This window comes from Lissotriton helveticus, chromosome 8 (genome assembly GCF_964261635.1).
Source record: "Lissotriton helveticus chromosome 8, aLisHel1.1, whole genome shotgun sequence".
Taxonomy (NCBI): Eukaryota; Metazoa; Chordata; class Amphibia; order Caudata; family Salamandridae; genus Lissotriton; species Lissotriton helveticus.
In genome coordinates this window covers 223,939,272-223,955,101 of record NC_136069.1, presented here as the reverse complement: position 1 = coordinate 223,955,101, position 15,830 = coordinate 223,939,272, and the positions used below count along the sequence as shown (strand labels likewise).

At 44.4% G+C, this 15,830-nt stretch overlaps 1 protein-coding gene across 4 annotated transcripts in view; it reads right to left on the bottom strand.

The window, feature by feature from the left end:
- Positions 1-15,830, bottom strand: part of CEP295 (centrosomal protein 295) — a 627,693-nt gene that overhangs the window by 53,690 nt on the left and 558,173 nt on the right. For all 4 annotated transcript variants that reach the window (XM_078656965.1, XM_078656962.1, XM_078656963.1 and 1 more), the window contains one exon: positions 4,599-4,716. In XM_078656965.1, the coding sequence (XP_078513091.1) occupies positions 4,599-4,716 (118 nt within the window). The remainder of the gene's footprint in view (positions 1-4,598; positions 4,717-15,830) is intronic.

The following is a 15,830-nucleotide window of genomic DNA, read 5'->3' as shown; positions in this document are numbered from 1 at the left end:
GGTGCACCCCAAATCATTCTCCTCCATCTTGTGAGTTGCAGCCTACATGTGGCCCAGATTGCAGTGAGCAGAGTCCAGGAAGTGGTAAGGAGACAGACTAGTGCTGTCTCTTCAGAAGACAAAAAGTTGTTTAAAAAACGATTTTCACTTTCTGTGTTTACTGTCTATGCCTGTGGTTGTTACAGTTAAAAATTGTAGTTTTAGCCTGCCTGTAATTGCATATGTTATCACCTGTGTTGTGTTTTAAATGTGTGGTGTTCCCTGCCCATGATTGCCTTCATTTAGTGTGTTGAATTGTGGGATTTGCAGTCCAACCTCTGTAGTCTGTCCCTCTCGAATATATGATTATACCACGATTTCAGTTACCACGCATGGCTTTACCACGCGAATTTTACCTCGCAAGTGGCTTTACCACGCTGGTATTTACAACGTAGCATTTTACTACGCGTTGCAACGTCTTACCTTCACGTCTTTCTCCACGAGCCCTTACTTCCATCCTCCTTTGAAACAAGCGTCAAAACACGTATACCAAAATAAAAAAAGAACTGCTTTTTTGACGTACACGGCACGTCTTTGGGGGAGGCTCTTTCCTCTTTCTTTTAAATTTATGTTCGTTTTTTTGTTAAAGTAACCTGCTTGTTATTTTTGGGGGGGGAGACCCCCCCCAGCCCCCCTCCGAGCCCCCCCCCTCCCTCTGCCCCCCCATGCCCACGCAGATCGACCTGAAGGAATACCACGTCTCCCCCCTAGCCCGTGGTAAAGACGTCGTGGAAGGTACCCTGCGTGGAAGGCACCCTGCGTGGTAAGTGTCACGTGGTAAACGTGAGTAGTGGTAATGCCTTCGTGGTAAATGATGTTTCCCGTCCCTCTCATTCCTTGGTGACAAATCTGTTTTCCCTCCAAATTTCTCCTTTGCTCTGTGCTTAGGCCTGTGTGTTCAAACAGTGCACCCCCAGCCTCCATTTTGTGTTCACAAGCCAGTGAGGCCAGCCCCCCTGCTCCCCCCCCCCCCCAGCAACAGGGATTTTCTACATCAGAGGGTGCTTCTGTGAGCTGTTGAAACTGTATTTACTGGGGCCTGTGCACTTCGTTTTTTGGCCAGCAGGGGGAGTAAAGCTTTATTCAATCAGTATTGTTAGATTTCGAGTTAGTGAAGCCTTTACCTGCTGAAGTCCAAAGTTGTGGATTGTGCCTGTCTGTCTCCTAGGAGATTCTGAACAGGAGCAAGCAGCTTCCAACTCCCTGGCCAGAAAACCTTGTCTGAGGTTGCTGGGACCTTATATGGTGTGCTAGTGGTTGGCACATGTGTACACTGATTGGTGGTTGTATTTGGTGTTTCTATTGGGTTAGGGTTAATGTCCTCATTGGTTGGGTATTTGAGGGTTCTGATTGGTTTCTCGGTCTGTGAAACAATCATTGCAGGGTTGGGGCTAGGGATAGGGTTAGGATTTCTATTGGAAGTAGGGACTAGGGCTTGCTATGTTATTGGTTGTTGGGAGTAGGGTGGGACTAGGGCTAGGGTTAGAGCTTTAATTGGAAGTAGTGATTAGGGCCTCTGGTGTGATTGGTTGTTGGACCAGTTGTGGGACTAAGAGTAGGGTTAGGCTTTCTATTGGAAGTAGGGACTAGGACTACCTGTACCAGTGGCTGCTTTGACTTGGGTTGGGACTAGTGGTAGGGCTAAGGCCTTTATTGGACGTAGAGATAAGGTTTTTTGAACTGATTGGGTGCTTGGACTAGGGTTAAGATTGGCTGCAAGGTCCTGGTCTCCTATTGGTTCTAGATGCTAGGGCTAGTGTTGTGATTGGATAGTGTTAGGGCTCCCATTGGCTGAAGGGGTCACCTGATTACTAGGGCTAAAAAAAGCCAGGCTTAGGGCGTCTCAGCCCGGGCGCGAGGCTAAGGGTGTAGAGGACAAGGGTAGTTGCCTGTTTGGGCCTGTTAAGGGCAGAGAGGACAAGGGCTGCTGCCTGTTTGAGCCTTTTCGAGACTGGTCGGGACTAGGGCCAGAAATGCTGCCCTTTTTCTCATTTAGCAATACCCAGCCCACACCATTCAAATCCACAAACAGAGCAACACACTCACACCAAATGTACACCAAGCACAACACTATGCACAGATTAATGTACCAACATGCACTACAAACCCAACCAAATCACATCTACACACCCTACTATCCCAACTACCACACATATCCACCATCACCTACAAACAGTACACAACTCTGTCCTATACCACTAACCAATACACTCATCACTAACACAATGCCAATCAACACCATACATATCTACATCCCATTCAGACACACTCTCCCTGCTGTAGTTACACCTAACAGACCACCTTTTATTACTAACAAACATATAATCATCCTTCCATCAGTTGTCCAACAAACACCTTCCTCTCCCTTCTACCATAATAACACTAAAACACACAAAACACACACTGCACACCACCACACTTTGTAACTCTTGAAACAAACCAGTCTAAGATAAACACTCTCACCTCTACTTCATTCCCTCCTACATACAACATACACTCTACTCATAAACACATCACCACCCCCTCTACGTCACAACCTCCTCTCACAAACAATACTACACAACCAAATCCATTGCATAAAACATATACATCAGCACCCTTTTTCACTACTCCTCAAAAGCAAAACATATCACACACAAGGGTAGTTGCCTGTTTGGGCCTGTTCGGGACTAGGGCCAGAAATGCTGCCCTTTTTCACAAAAAAATAAAAATAAAAATCCTTCACTCTTGTATCCCTCCACTTTCCTTTTTTCTATCAAAATTAACAGACTAACATGTTCACTTCTCAAATTCCATGTTCCATATTCAACTATACTAATATACTGCCCAAATAACTGAATAACATATCTACTACTCAAATTACTTCATATTTATACTATACTAATTTTCAACACTAATCCTTTATGGGTTCCGGAGTGGCATGCTACTCGCCAAAAAAGCGCTTCAACACCCATCAGGGGTAACAAGTGCTATATGAATGCAAATCTTTCTTCCCCTTTTATCCATCCGCTATCCTTCTCACTCCAAGTAACAGACTAATATCCACCACTGAATTTACCTCATATTTCACCATATTAATTCACCACTATTCCTTTATAGGCTCCCTGAATAGCGTGCGTCAACAAGCCAGCGATAAATAAATACTAGCCTTTGTCCTACTCTATCCTTCTGCTATCATTCCAAATCCAAATAACTGACTAACCTATCCACCACTTAAAATGTACTTGCATGTTTCACTATACTAATTCAACACTAATCCTCTGTTGGTCCCGGAGTAGCGTGCTACCCGCCGAAAAAGCGCTTCGACGCCTCGTCAGGAGTAGTAAGCGCTATATAATTACAATACAATACAATAACAAATGTCACACAAAACAAAAAATTCCACAACCAATTGCAATATAACGAAAACATTGTTGAGTAAAATTAAATCAAAGCATCAAAAATCCAATAAGGAGAACCAGAGAAATGATTAAGATGTGAAATGATTAAGATGTAGACTGGGACCCAGGCATGATTGGAGGCCAACTGTGATGTTGCCCTAGTTGGATACAAGTGGATTGGTCCCTTAGAAAGGCTGGAACTCAAAACAATTTTTGGGAAACGTTTCAAAATCTCAAACGCAGAAAAGGACTTTGTCACTTTTTGAGATGAAATATCCTCCTTTCGATGGCTGCTAGTGAAATTGTAGCAGCCGCTGTGGACCCTGAAGACCGAATACTTAAAGCAGGTTGGTCCCACTGGACCTTTGGAAATTCATGGTTGACAATTTTCTTATGTCCCAATTCAAAATGGGACTTTGTCATTTGTCGGAAATGTTTAAAACATGACTCGTCCTGAAGCAAGATCCATGCCAGAGATTCAGCAAAATGCAGTAATATGCAAGCACTGCCCCAACATGCCTTCTAGTTTGCGCACGTTCTGAGGCACCTATTCAACAAGAGTACTTGTTCCTAAATTTCTTTAGAGGGTTGATACTTCCCTCGCTCTAACCGGGGTTCCGTTTTCAGCACCTTCATGCCCTTGGGCATTTGTTTGCCCTTTACAAGTTGATCATTCATTTATTCCCCTATTCTTAATCATATCACTGACTCCTTTTTCTTTAGCAGTATTTGCTTCTAATGTGGCAATAGACTAATAGGTACGGACATTAAACTTGAGCCTAATAACTTTGGAGCTAGAAAGGTACCATCTTTATATCAATAGGGCTTACATTTTTAAGATGAACAACCTAAGTACTGCTTCCCTTTTGTATGCAAAAAGACTGTGAGAGACCACAAGTTTAAAATTTTAATAGTACTGCTACTACAATGCCTTACAAACCATAATGAACTATTTCTGTTTTAAGTACAAATCAGTAGAACGAGCTTGCTTATACACCGACTCATTTAGGAGTGGCACACAACTCAAGGTTCTGGATTTCAGAGAGGAATAACAAGAACTAAAACAAGACAAAGTAAATAAGCAGAGAAAATATCCTATTGTAAATAGAGGACGTGGAGGTTCCTATTTAGCTCCTGATAGCAATTTGTTTACCATCACATTTTGAATGAAAGGTTTACCTGCAAACTCCTGAGTTAAAGGTGTATCTGTGCCAGGACTCTCATCTTGGGTCGAGGACTCCGGCAAAATGCAAATCTGATTCTCTTTATCAGGTTGTGAAATTGTGAACCTATCCTTCTGCGAGGGAAAATATAGCACCATTTATAAGTGAGAATACATGTACACATTACATAGCCACTAACACCGATTTTCTACCTTAAATTTCCCTTTTCTGTTTTCAACTTTGAAAAATAACAATCCCACAGAATGTAAATAATTAGTTCTGTTTTTCAGTTCCCTGAAGCACAAAAGATTAAATTGGTTCGCCCATTTTAAATTGTAAGCAAGTGCCAAAATTCCCCTTCCATTGAGAATGCAGAGAGAACTATTTTCTCTTTTGTACACAAAGAGCGTCTGCGTTACCTCAAACAAATTTCAAAAGCAAACCAGATTTTTGTTTACAGCTCTAATATATTTCAGTTTGGTATGAATTTAAGATTAGACAATCAGTTTACTTGTTTCTATTTGTAAGCCTCATTAATTACAGATAAACATATTGTCCAAACTGAAACAAAACACAACAGATATAGGCCGTATTAAAAGATGACTGGAGAGGTATAGCCCCTACTCCCTTAGGGAGGGTGGAGTCTGGAAGAAACCCTTCCGGGCAACTCAGAGAGGTCTAGTGTTTCTGACCCCGAAATTACAGTGTCCGGAAACACAACACCCGGTTTACCAGAACATCCGTGGCATGGGGAAAGGGGCAGAGGCTGCATGCAGAAACACATCCCAGACCCCACCTGCCCCCTCCATCACTCCAGGAGGAGCAGGCAATGCTTCAAAGAGAGACCACGGCTCCCACACTTACCAGGCACCTTCCCTGCCAATAGCCCTTGACCCACACAGATGCCTCTATAGAGATGTATCACTTGCTCAGAGTAGGTAGTGAATACATTAATTAAACTCTCCGGAATAAGGGAGAATGTGTGTAGAAGTTCCCAATACTTCTGGGTCTGGCAGGTAAGTCCCCATTCCAGTGAACTGAACTTATGGACTTAATTAATTCATGAAGAGATATACCCCATAATCAGTTCTGGCCCTGGTATCTCCCCACTGAGTTACCTGGGAATTCTGAATGGAGTGGTTTGTCCAGACCTGGACATCTATGGCCACCATACAAAAGTCAATTACACAATCAAAAACAGGGTTCAACAAACTTTTATAGTTCACCTTATATAACCATGATAATCATGGATGTCTAGTAAAATAATGGCATAAAGTAGTTGAAAGTCAACAGGGTAGAGCATTATCAAGATACATTTATAAAGATAGCAGGATTAGAACAAGGGGATTAGACTATAATATTTAAAGCAAAGCATAAGGAGAAGTCTCTCCAGGTACGGGTGGGCACCCATTAATGAGAATCTCATTCGCCAGATGCACCGCTGACCACCTTTTGTCATAACTGTACAGGAAGAACAAGTAACAACTCTTAACGCTCTTTCTGGTTGAGACTATCTTACTGCGAAGTCCTCACCTTGTGACTACTTCCCCCAGGCATCAGAGTAGATCAGAAAAATTGTAAACAGTACCACTGCACACCTGAAGGTGGGGCCGGCGGCTCTGCATCAACGTCTTTCTGTGCCAGCAATGATGGGAGAGGGCCTATATAGGCACCATCCGTGCACACTGACATCATCTGTGTCTGCACCCACAGATGCAGAGCTGACTCCGATTGGTTGTGACCAGGGAACAGAAATCAAACTTGGGACCTTTTTGGTGGAAAAATAGCCAGGTCACAAAATAGGGGGATGTGAGGGTCAGTGAGGAATCTGCAGTTAAATAGAGTCTCTACCAAAAAGAACGTTACCAAAGGCAAAACACTTGTTCTTCTGATAGAGACGACTAACCACAGATTCCTCACCTTATGATTAGATACTAAAGCAATACCTACCAGGTGGTGGGTCAGAACTGGCTTAATCCCAGATGTTCTACAGTACTGAGCGGGCAAAATGCCCATCTGGCCGTCTAAAGAGTAGTGCTTTGTTATCGTATGCAAAGACACTCACGTTGCAGCCTGGCAAACGTCCAGAATAGGAACTCCATGTGCCAACACAGTGGTAGCAGTCTTAGTTGTGGTGGAATGAACAAGTAAGCCTTCAGGAGGCTGCTTTTTAGCAAAAGCATACCAGATATTAATGGAGGGGTGATCCCTCAAGAAATGGTTCTTTTATGCACTGCCATGCCCTTCTTTGCTCCTGTGAATATAACAAAGAGCTAATTGCCAACCCAATGTCTGGTACTATCTATGTAGAATAAGAGCTTTTCGGATCCAAGCAATGTCCTCTCTACTCCTCCTTCTTAGAGGGGTGAGGTGAAGCACAGAACGCTGGGAGGGTTATGGTTTGCCCAACTTGAAAAGGACTTTTTTTTTACAAGAATCGGTTTATTTTACTAAAACCTTGTTTCCCGGGCCAGTTCTTTTGAAAGTCATATTGTGATGCGAGCGCTGAAGATTTCCACACCTTTGTTCCTCGGTGGGCTGTATGTCTTTATAATACTTTTTTTTATAAACTTTATTTTCCATTTTGCATGAAGACAAAGAAAAAGAAAAACAATGAAATTGCAATATGGGAACATCAAATGACATTTACGAAGAGTCTGAAAAACATATCAATAAAATATGAACACAAATCATGAGGACAAAAAAGGACAATGTGATACATAAGTACTTTCAACAACAATCTATACTATACTTAATGAAAAATCAACCTCGTGTCAAAACTGCAAACAATAGATACTATCGAAAGCAGAGACCAAAAGCCAAACAGATGTAACGTCATCATTTCCCTGTTGTTCCATTCCAGAGTCTGTGGGGAACTATCCCACTCTGGTAGGGGTGATGCCGGACAGTAACTGAGAATCATGGGCTAATTGGTGCCGGGAGATATAGTCTCTATACGGGCCCCAAAGTTTACCAAAGTTTATTTATTATGATAAGGAACTCTTTATGAGGTCCACATAAAACAACATATACATACAAAGCACAAATACTTAAAAAGAAAAGAAACAGAAGATATTTTCATCACAATCACATGAGATATCTTAATACAGGTCCAAAAAACATTTTAAAAAGTTGTACAGTTTAAAAACAAACATTTCATTAGGAGGGTTAATCAAGGCTGCCTTAAACGAAGATGCTGATAATATGTTAAGTTGTAGGCAGATTGATCTTAACCATCTACGCCTGCAAGGCATCAGTGTAGGGCAGATGAACATCACGTGATCTAGATCCTGATCATGTAATTGGCAAAGATCACAGCGTGCCGAACAACCAAACCAGCTGGCTTGTAAAACTTTTAGCGGAAGCAAATTATGTCTTAATAAGTACACCAGGCGTCTCACGCCATGGGCGATGTTCCAGTACATATATGGTTGTGCTTTCCGCGGGGTATAAGATTCAATAACAGGCGTACAACCTTTTTTCGCTAGACAGAAGTCTCTATCCAGGCAAAACCCCAATTCCCACGAGGCTGACTTCAAAACTGTTTTTAATTGATGAGAGGAGAGTAAAAATAAAGTCTCCTCATCCAATTTCAATTGTAACACAGCAAATCTAAAGTTTTTTACAATTGATGAGAAGTCATTAAACGATCCTAGTAATTCATTTTTTATAAGGTCTCTTAAGGTATTGGGTTCACCTTTAGATAAAGCTACTACCCAGCGTATAATACTAGCAAGACCTTGAACCCTGCTGCTACGTAAACCCAATTCCTGTCGCAAGGAAGCAGTTGAGTTTGCAGTGCCTACAGACATTAAACTCCGAAGAATTTTTCCTTCTGCAGAGTTTAGAAAACTCCATTTTTTTTGATCAACTAATTCAATTCCATATAACAGGGAGGCTGGAACTTTCGCTCTAAAAACATCTAAGAGAATAGAGAAATGCCTTCTACCTGTTGCTTTATATAGGGAAACTAAGCTCTTTCCCTGAGAAATAGCCTTCCGGGAATTATTATCTGTGTGTGATTTGTCACTTAGATTGTGAGTGACAATTTTACCTAAAAAGGTATAAGATTTCACACATTCTAGTTTTTCCCCCCCCACAACCCATGAAAAGTTAGAACATTTAGGCTTCTTTCTACCAGAAAAACAAATCACCTTGCTTTTTGCCGTATTTATTGATAAAAAATGACTTTCTGCGTATTCAAAAAGTGCATGCAACCGATTGTTTAAGCCCTTTGGGGTGAGGTCCAAAATTAGGATGTCGTCTGCATACATAAGGCATGCAATTGGAACACCCCCCAAAGATGGGGCAATACCGGCGCAGGCAGAAAGAGTGATGGGTAAATCAACAATATATAATGAAAATAGCAACGGAGCCAAAAGGCAACCTTGCTTCAACCCATTAGATGTTGGGATTAATTTGGATACGCCGCGATCACCTCCAAGTAAAACTCTGCACCAAGTGTCAGAATATAGGGCACAAATTAACTTAATAAGGGAAGCAGGCATACCAAGGGTAACTAACTTTCTCCACAACAAATTTCTATCTACTTTGTCAAAAGCGGTGGAGAAGTCAATAAAGGCGCCATATACCTGACCACCCCGAACTTTCACATATTTTTCATTGATGACTTGCAATGCGGTCAGGTTATCTAAGGTTCCATGATTTTGTCTGAAACCTGTTTGCTCCAGAGGAAGAATATTATGTTCAGATACCCAATCGTTAATTAAAGAAAGCACACACTTTGCAAACACTTTACCAATGGCGTCAAGCAAGGCAATTTGGCGATAATTTTGTGGTAGATCTCTTGCCCCTTTTTTATACAAAGGGACAATGATGCTTCCTTTCCAGGAGGGGGGGACTATTCCACTTAAAAAACAGAATTTAAACACTGGAAAGAGTATTTTACTCCAAAGTTCACTCTGGTTTTTTAATACTAAAATTGGGATTTTATCAGGACCCATCGCACCAGAGGAACGCATGTTCTTAATGGCACATTCAATTTCCTTTTCTGTTGGACAGTCAAGTGTAACAGCAGCATTATCGAATCCAACATTAATACCATGAGAATTATTATTACTGTACAACTTCTCAATATAGTGAACCCACACCTGTTCCTCAATGGCAATGGGCGTAGGACTGGCTCTAGTACCGCAGCCTTTGCCAATTAAGGACCAAAAGGTCTTAGTTTGGTGGTTAAAAGAGGCTTCCCTCAATTGAATCCAGAGGGCGTCTTCCTTAGAGCGTTTTAAACGAGCCTTAAGCCTAACTCTCCTTCTTTTCAGGATGGACAACTTAGACTTAGCTTCTTGGGTAAAACATAAAAATTGCCCCCTTACAACTTTATTTATTTCTCTATTTATAGCCCGCAAAGGGTAAGGGGCAACAAAAGACTGTTTCACACCTGATTTCTCCTTTGCACAAGCGGTTACAGAATCTAAAAAATTAATAAAACAAGACAGCTCTCTCCCCTCCCAGAGAGGAAGATTCTCGACAGTAACACACAAAAGAGGCGCCCTATACGGGCCCCAGATATCGGTTGGCCTTGAAGAAGTGGGGAGTAAGGTACTGAATTCTTCGCAATTCACATTGCAGAACGCTAAACTGTTTAACCAGGAGCGAAGAGTAGGGGCGCGCCTACTGCCCCACAGCAATGCTATCTCCCTTTTGGCTAACAGGAAGCCGAGCGCCGCTAATTTACGAAGCTTCTTAGGGAAGTTCTCAACATACACAACAGCGCAATCTAAGGTGTAGGAAGGAGCGGCATGGACAATATATCACCCAAGGTGGAGTGGATTTCTAGCCAATACTGGTGTATTTTGGGACAAGTTCAGGAATGGTGTGCAAAGTAAGCAAAGGGGGCAAGACATTTCCGACAGTGGTGAGGCCGAGAATTGTCAATTCTGTGTGCACGGGCCGGAGTGAAATACATCCCACGAAGAAATTTAAACTGAAGCAACTTGTGACGACTGTTCAAAGAGACGTCTGTTGTGGTCCTACAGCAATATGCCCATTGATCATCAGAGATAGACCCACCCAGGTCCTCCTCCCAAGCGGCCCTGAGCCTAGATTCATCAATTGGTATGAGTGCCCCACACTGTTTATACAATTTGGAAATCAGGTGCGCATTATTTGGGTTCTGAATCACCAAAGTGAGGGGAGGCGTCTCATCAGGGGCCAAAGGAAAGGAGGGAAAACCCACCCTCAAAGCTGAGCAAATTCGGGTGAGAATGAATGTGTCCATAAAGGAGCGATCGCTAAACCGGGCCTCCTCCGACAAGGAGAATACATACCCATCTGGGAACAAGTCTCCGAGGGTGCATATGTTGAATTTCGCCAAGGTGTGTTCTACCAAAGCCTCCCCTGTAATGGGGAAAAGGGAGGCATTGGGAAGGGATAAGGCCGGGGAATATAAGAGATCTATTCCCAAAAATCTACGCAATCTAATCCAGGCCCAGTATGTGGTGGAGACAGTCTGGATGTCTCGGGGGTCACGAGGGAAGCCAGTGGGGAGAATTGTAAGGAGCCGCCTCGGGAGAACCAGATCTGCCTCAGGCCGTAAATATGGTCTGCGTGCGTCAGGATGGAACCAAGCATATGCGTAGACGCACTGCGCAACTAAATAATACAAATAAAAGTCTGGTACACCCAAACCTCCTCTGTCCGGTGACAAGGTCAATACTTTCCAACTGACCCGGGGTGTCTTATCTTCCCAGATCAAGCGAAGCAGAAGAGAGCGGAGTTGCGTGAAAAATACCTAGGTTAAGGGAACGGGAATATTATTGAAATAATACAAAAAGCGAGGCATTACTATCATTTTAATAATTGCGATTCTACCCGCCATGGATAGGGGTAAGCGGATCCATCGGGTGATCTGTAATTCCAATGTGCCCATAGCGGAGCCATAGTTGAGACGGATCACCGATGCAGTGTCTAAATGAATGTGAATACCCAGATATTTAATGGAATCATCGCACCATTCTAGCGAAAACTCAAATGACCAAGGCGTAGTGCATGCTGTGAGCGGAAAAATGACTGATTTATGCCAATTGATATGGAGCCCAGAAAAATTGCCTAATCGTATGATTTCCCGAATCAATTATGACAAATTATCATGAGGCTGTCGAACGTATAATACCATGTCGTCCGCGTACATGGAGATCAACAAAGGGCCAGTGCGAAATTGCAACCCACGCTGGAGGTGGTTCTCCTGAAACTGCCGAGCCAAGGGGTCCATGGCTAAAATAAAAAGGAGTGCCTCGTGACAGAGGGAAAGGATCAGACAAAGTACCGTTAAGACGCAACCGGGCAGTGGGTTTAGTGTATAGAAGAGTAACAGTGGCCACGAAGCATTCCGGCATTCCCATTCGACGCATGACTGAAAGAAACAAGCATTTGCAATGCAATAGGTCTCGCAGTTGTGAGAGTTTGAGCTATTGGCATTTTAAATGCCAGTGCCTTTTATTTATGTATTGGTTTTTAAAACATAAATAAAAGGCATTGTCATTTACAATGCCAATATCTTAAACTCTCGCAAATGCGAGACCTATTGCATTGCAAATGCTTGTTATTTTAATATTGCATTTATATAATTTTGTTAATTATCAACAAACCAGACTCTCTAGGGTTTTATGAATCTGTCATGCTATTGCAAATGGATTAAAAAAAATATGTCATATGTTGGAAAGTGAAATATGTACATCGGAGATACCATAGTAAAAACTATCCATAAGAAATGTGATCTTCATAAATATTGAATATTTTAAGATGATCATAACCTTGGAACGGAAAGGGATGTCTCATCCATTAGAGCAGAGGTGCCTCACCCCCCCCAATAAAATGCCACCAGAAAAGAAAATGGAAAATAAAGTAAATTTATTACCATTTTATTTTTCATCAACCCGTCCCGAACAAGTGTCAGGACAGGGTCTGCGGTGTGGCAGGGTCATAGAGTGGTGGTGGGCTGCCTGTGCACTTAAGTTTAAAATGTGCATGTCCCTTTGGCCGGCTGTCTTGTGACGGCCAGACAAGCACACTTTAACCTCTCTAACCCTGCTGTCTTAAGACAGTTGGGTTGAGAGCAAGCATAGGCATCCAGTGCCCTTGGGAGTGCTGAGCGAGGCCGCTCCCTCTAATCTTGGTGCTTCTCTCATGCTGGTTAACAGCATGAGAACAGCGCCAGGATAGGTTAAGGGAGTTTGCTGGGGCCTGTGCTGAACACCGGACTGGAGCAAAGAGGACGTGTCGTGCAGCACGTAAGGTAAGTGAATTTTTATTTTAATTTATTTTATTTGCACCTTACATGTAGCGTGTGATGTTGCATGCACCCAACCACGACCCATTTGCCTACCCCACTACTCGCCGTAGATGCCAGCTGCTACCCAGAACAAATTCCAAGACTTTGAGGTGTGGCAGCCTTATTAGATATTTTTCGGACATAGTTTATTTTGGTCCCGGGAGAAAACGAGTTTGAGACATTACCATTGTAAATGACAATGCCTTTTATTTATGTTTTGTGTTCTAAAACAAACAAAAGGCATTGTTATTTACAATACCTAAACTTTTGCAAATGCAAGATTTATTGCATTGCAATAAAGGGCCTTCTAGACAGCTTGTTAGATTGTAAATATCAGAGGAAGAGTCCGGCCTGCGACATCTTCACAGTAGTGATACATTGTGCAGTGAATAAGATGTGTAAGTGTTGTAAATTACACGGACGCAAAGTGTGAAGTGAGAGTTACATATAATCTAGAGGTGGTGGTACTTGTGGTACTGGTAGTACTGGTGGTGGTGGTGTTATTGGTGGTGGTGATACTGGTAGTACTGGTGGTGGTGGTACTGGTGGTGGAGGTGGTACTGGTGGTGGTGGTACTGGTGGTGGTTATACTGGTGGTGGTTGTACTGGTGGTGGTTGTACTGGTGGTGGTTGTACTGGTGGTGGTTGTACTGGTGGTGGTGATAGTACTGGTGGTGGTTGTACTGGTGGTGGTACTGGTGGTGGTGGTAGTACTGGTAGTGGTAGTATATGTGGTGGTGGTACTGATAGTGGTGGTACTGGTAGTGGTTGTACTGGTGGTGGTGGTACTGGTAGTGGTAGAATTGGTGGTGGTGGTGGTATTGGTAGTGGCGGTAGTGGTAGTATTGGGATGGTGGTACTGGTAGTGGTGGCACTGGTGGTGGTGTTACTGGTAGTGGTAGTATTGGTGGTGGTACTGGTAGCAGTAGTATTGGTGGTGGTGGTAGTACTGGTGTTGGTGGTGGTACTTGTAGTTGTACTGGTGGTTTTAGTGGTGGTACTGGTGGTGGTAGTACTGGTGGTACTGGTGGTACTGGTGGTGGTGGTGGTATTGGTACTGGTGGTGGACCTGGTACTGGTGGTACTGTCAGTACTTGTGCTACTGGTATTGGTAGTATTGGTGGTGGAGGTAGTACTGGTAGTGGTAGTATATGTGGTGGTGGTACTGGTGGTGGTGGTACTGGTAGTGGTAGAATTGGTGGTGGTGGTACTGGCAGTGGTAGTATATGTGGTGGTGGTACTGGTAGTGGTTGTACTTGTGATGGTGGTACTGGTAGTGGTAGTATTGGGGGTGGTGGTACTGGAAGCGGTAGTATTGGTGGTGGTGATAGTACTGGTGTTGGTACTTGTAGTTGTACTGGTGGTTTTAGTGGCGGTACTGGTGGTGGTATTAGTACTGGTGGTGGTGGTACTGGTGGTGGACCTGGTACTGGTGGTACTTGTGCTACTGGTAGTGTTAGTATTGGTGGTGGTGGTACTGGTGGTGGTGGTAGTAGTGGTAGTATATGTGGTGGTAGTACTGGTGGTGGTAGTACTGGTAGTGGTAGAATTGGTGGTGGTGGTACTGGTAGCAGTAGTCTTGGTGGCGGTGGTACTGCTGGCTGTAGTACTGGTAGTGGTAGTACTGGTGGTACTGGTGGTGGTAGTACTGGTGGTGGTGGTACTGGTGGTGGTTGTATTGGTGGTGGTACCGGTAGAGGTAGTATTGGTGGTGGTGGTACTGGTAGTGGTAGTACTGGTGGTGATGGTACTGGTGGCACTGATAATACTGGTAGTGGTAGTATTGGTGGTGGGTCACGAGCAGCGCCCATTGCCTACCTGTGGATACGCCAGCACGCCAGCACTCTGCCTCAGTCCCTGGGTTGCCTACGCTGTGAGTCTCGCCGCCATCAACATCCAGGAGCGGCTAGAGACTACAGCTCCCAGTGGGCTTAGCGCGGACTTCCTGCCACCGCTGTTCCCGCGCCCAGAGGCGCTACAAAGCGGAGCCTCGACCTCGGTGGAGCGGGGGTCACGAGCAGCGCCCATTGCCTACCTGTGGATACGCCAGCACGCCAGCACTCTGCCTCAGTCCCTGGGTTGCCTACGCTGTGAGTCTCGCCGCCATCAACATCCAGGAGCGGCTAGAGACTACAGCTCCCAGTGGGCTTAGCGCGGACTTCCTGCCACCGCTGTTCCCGCGCCCGGAGGCGCTACAAAGCGGAGCCTCGACCTCCGCGTCGCGGACGCGCGCGGGCGACGCCGGGCGGAGCCCGGGCAGAGGGCGGGCCGTCTGTGGCCGTCAGGGGCTGACAGAGGCTGGGCTGGGCCCCGTCCCTTTCCTCTTACCAACCACGACGACTCACGCTTGGTGCCTGTTGCCCTTCTGTTGCTCAAACCATGTCTACACGCTCTGGTAAGCCTCTCAGGGGTGAGGTCGAAAGGGGATCTAATGCCGCGAGCCCCGTGATAGGGTCAATGGACCGTTTCATTACCAGGGTAGCGGCGGTGATTGAAAAAGAGATCGCTATCTCTGAGCGGCGTCTATCTGAAGTATACCTCCCCGCAAGTCGTTCATTATTGGGGGCAGACGCCCAGTCGCTCACACCAGCCATTACCCGGGTTCAAGTAGGTACCCCCCCTAGTATGGTCAGTGCTCCCTCAGAACCCCTCCATCTGACTGGTATTGAGCAAAATATAGATAGGTTGGAATCTCAGGCCGCTCTTCTTCCTATAGTCACATTGGAAGATGATGGCCCTAGTAATTGTTCCGTATCACTACTACCTATTCTGTTAAGTGATATCACTGGAGACCCCGAGTCCCCAAATTCCCCTGCACCTACCACAGTTGTACCAGATGGAAAGCTAGTTGGGGCTTCACCTACTATTGTGACTCGTGATACTAGGCAGGAGTTTCCCCTCGTAGGTAAAAATCGCGCAAACGTAAGAAGGGTAAGCTAGTGAGACAGGCCG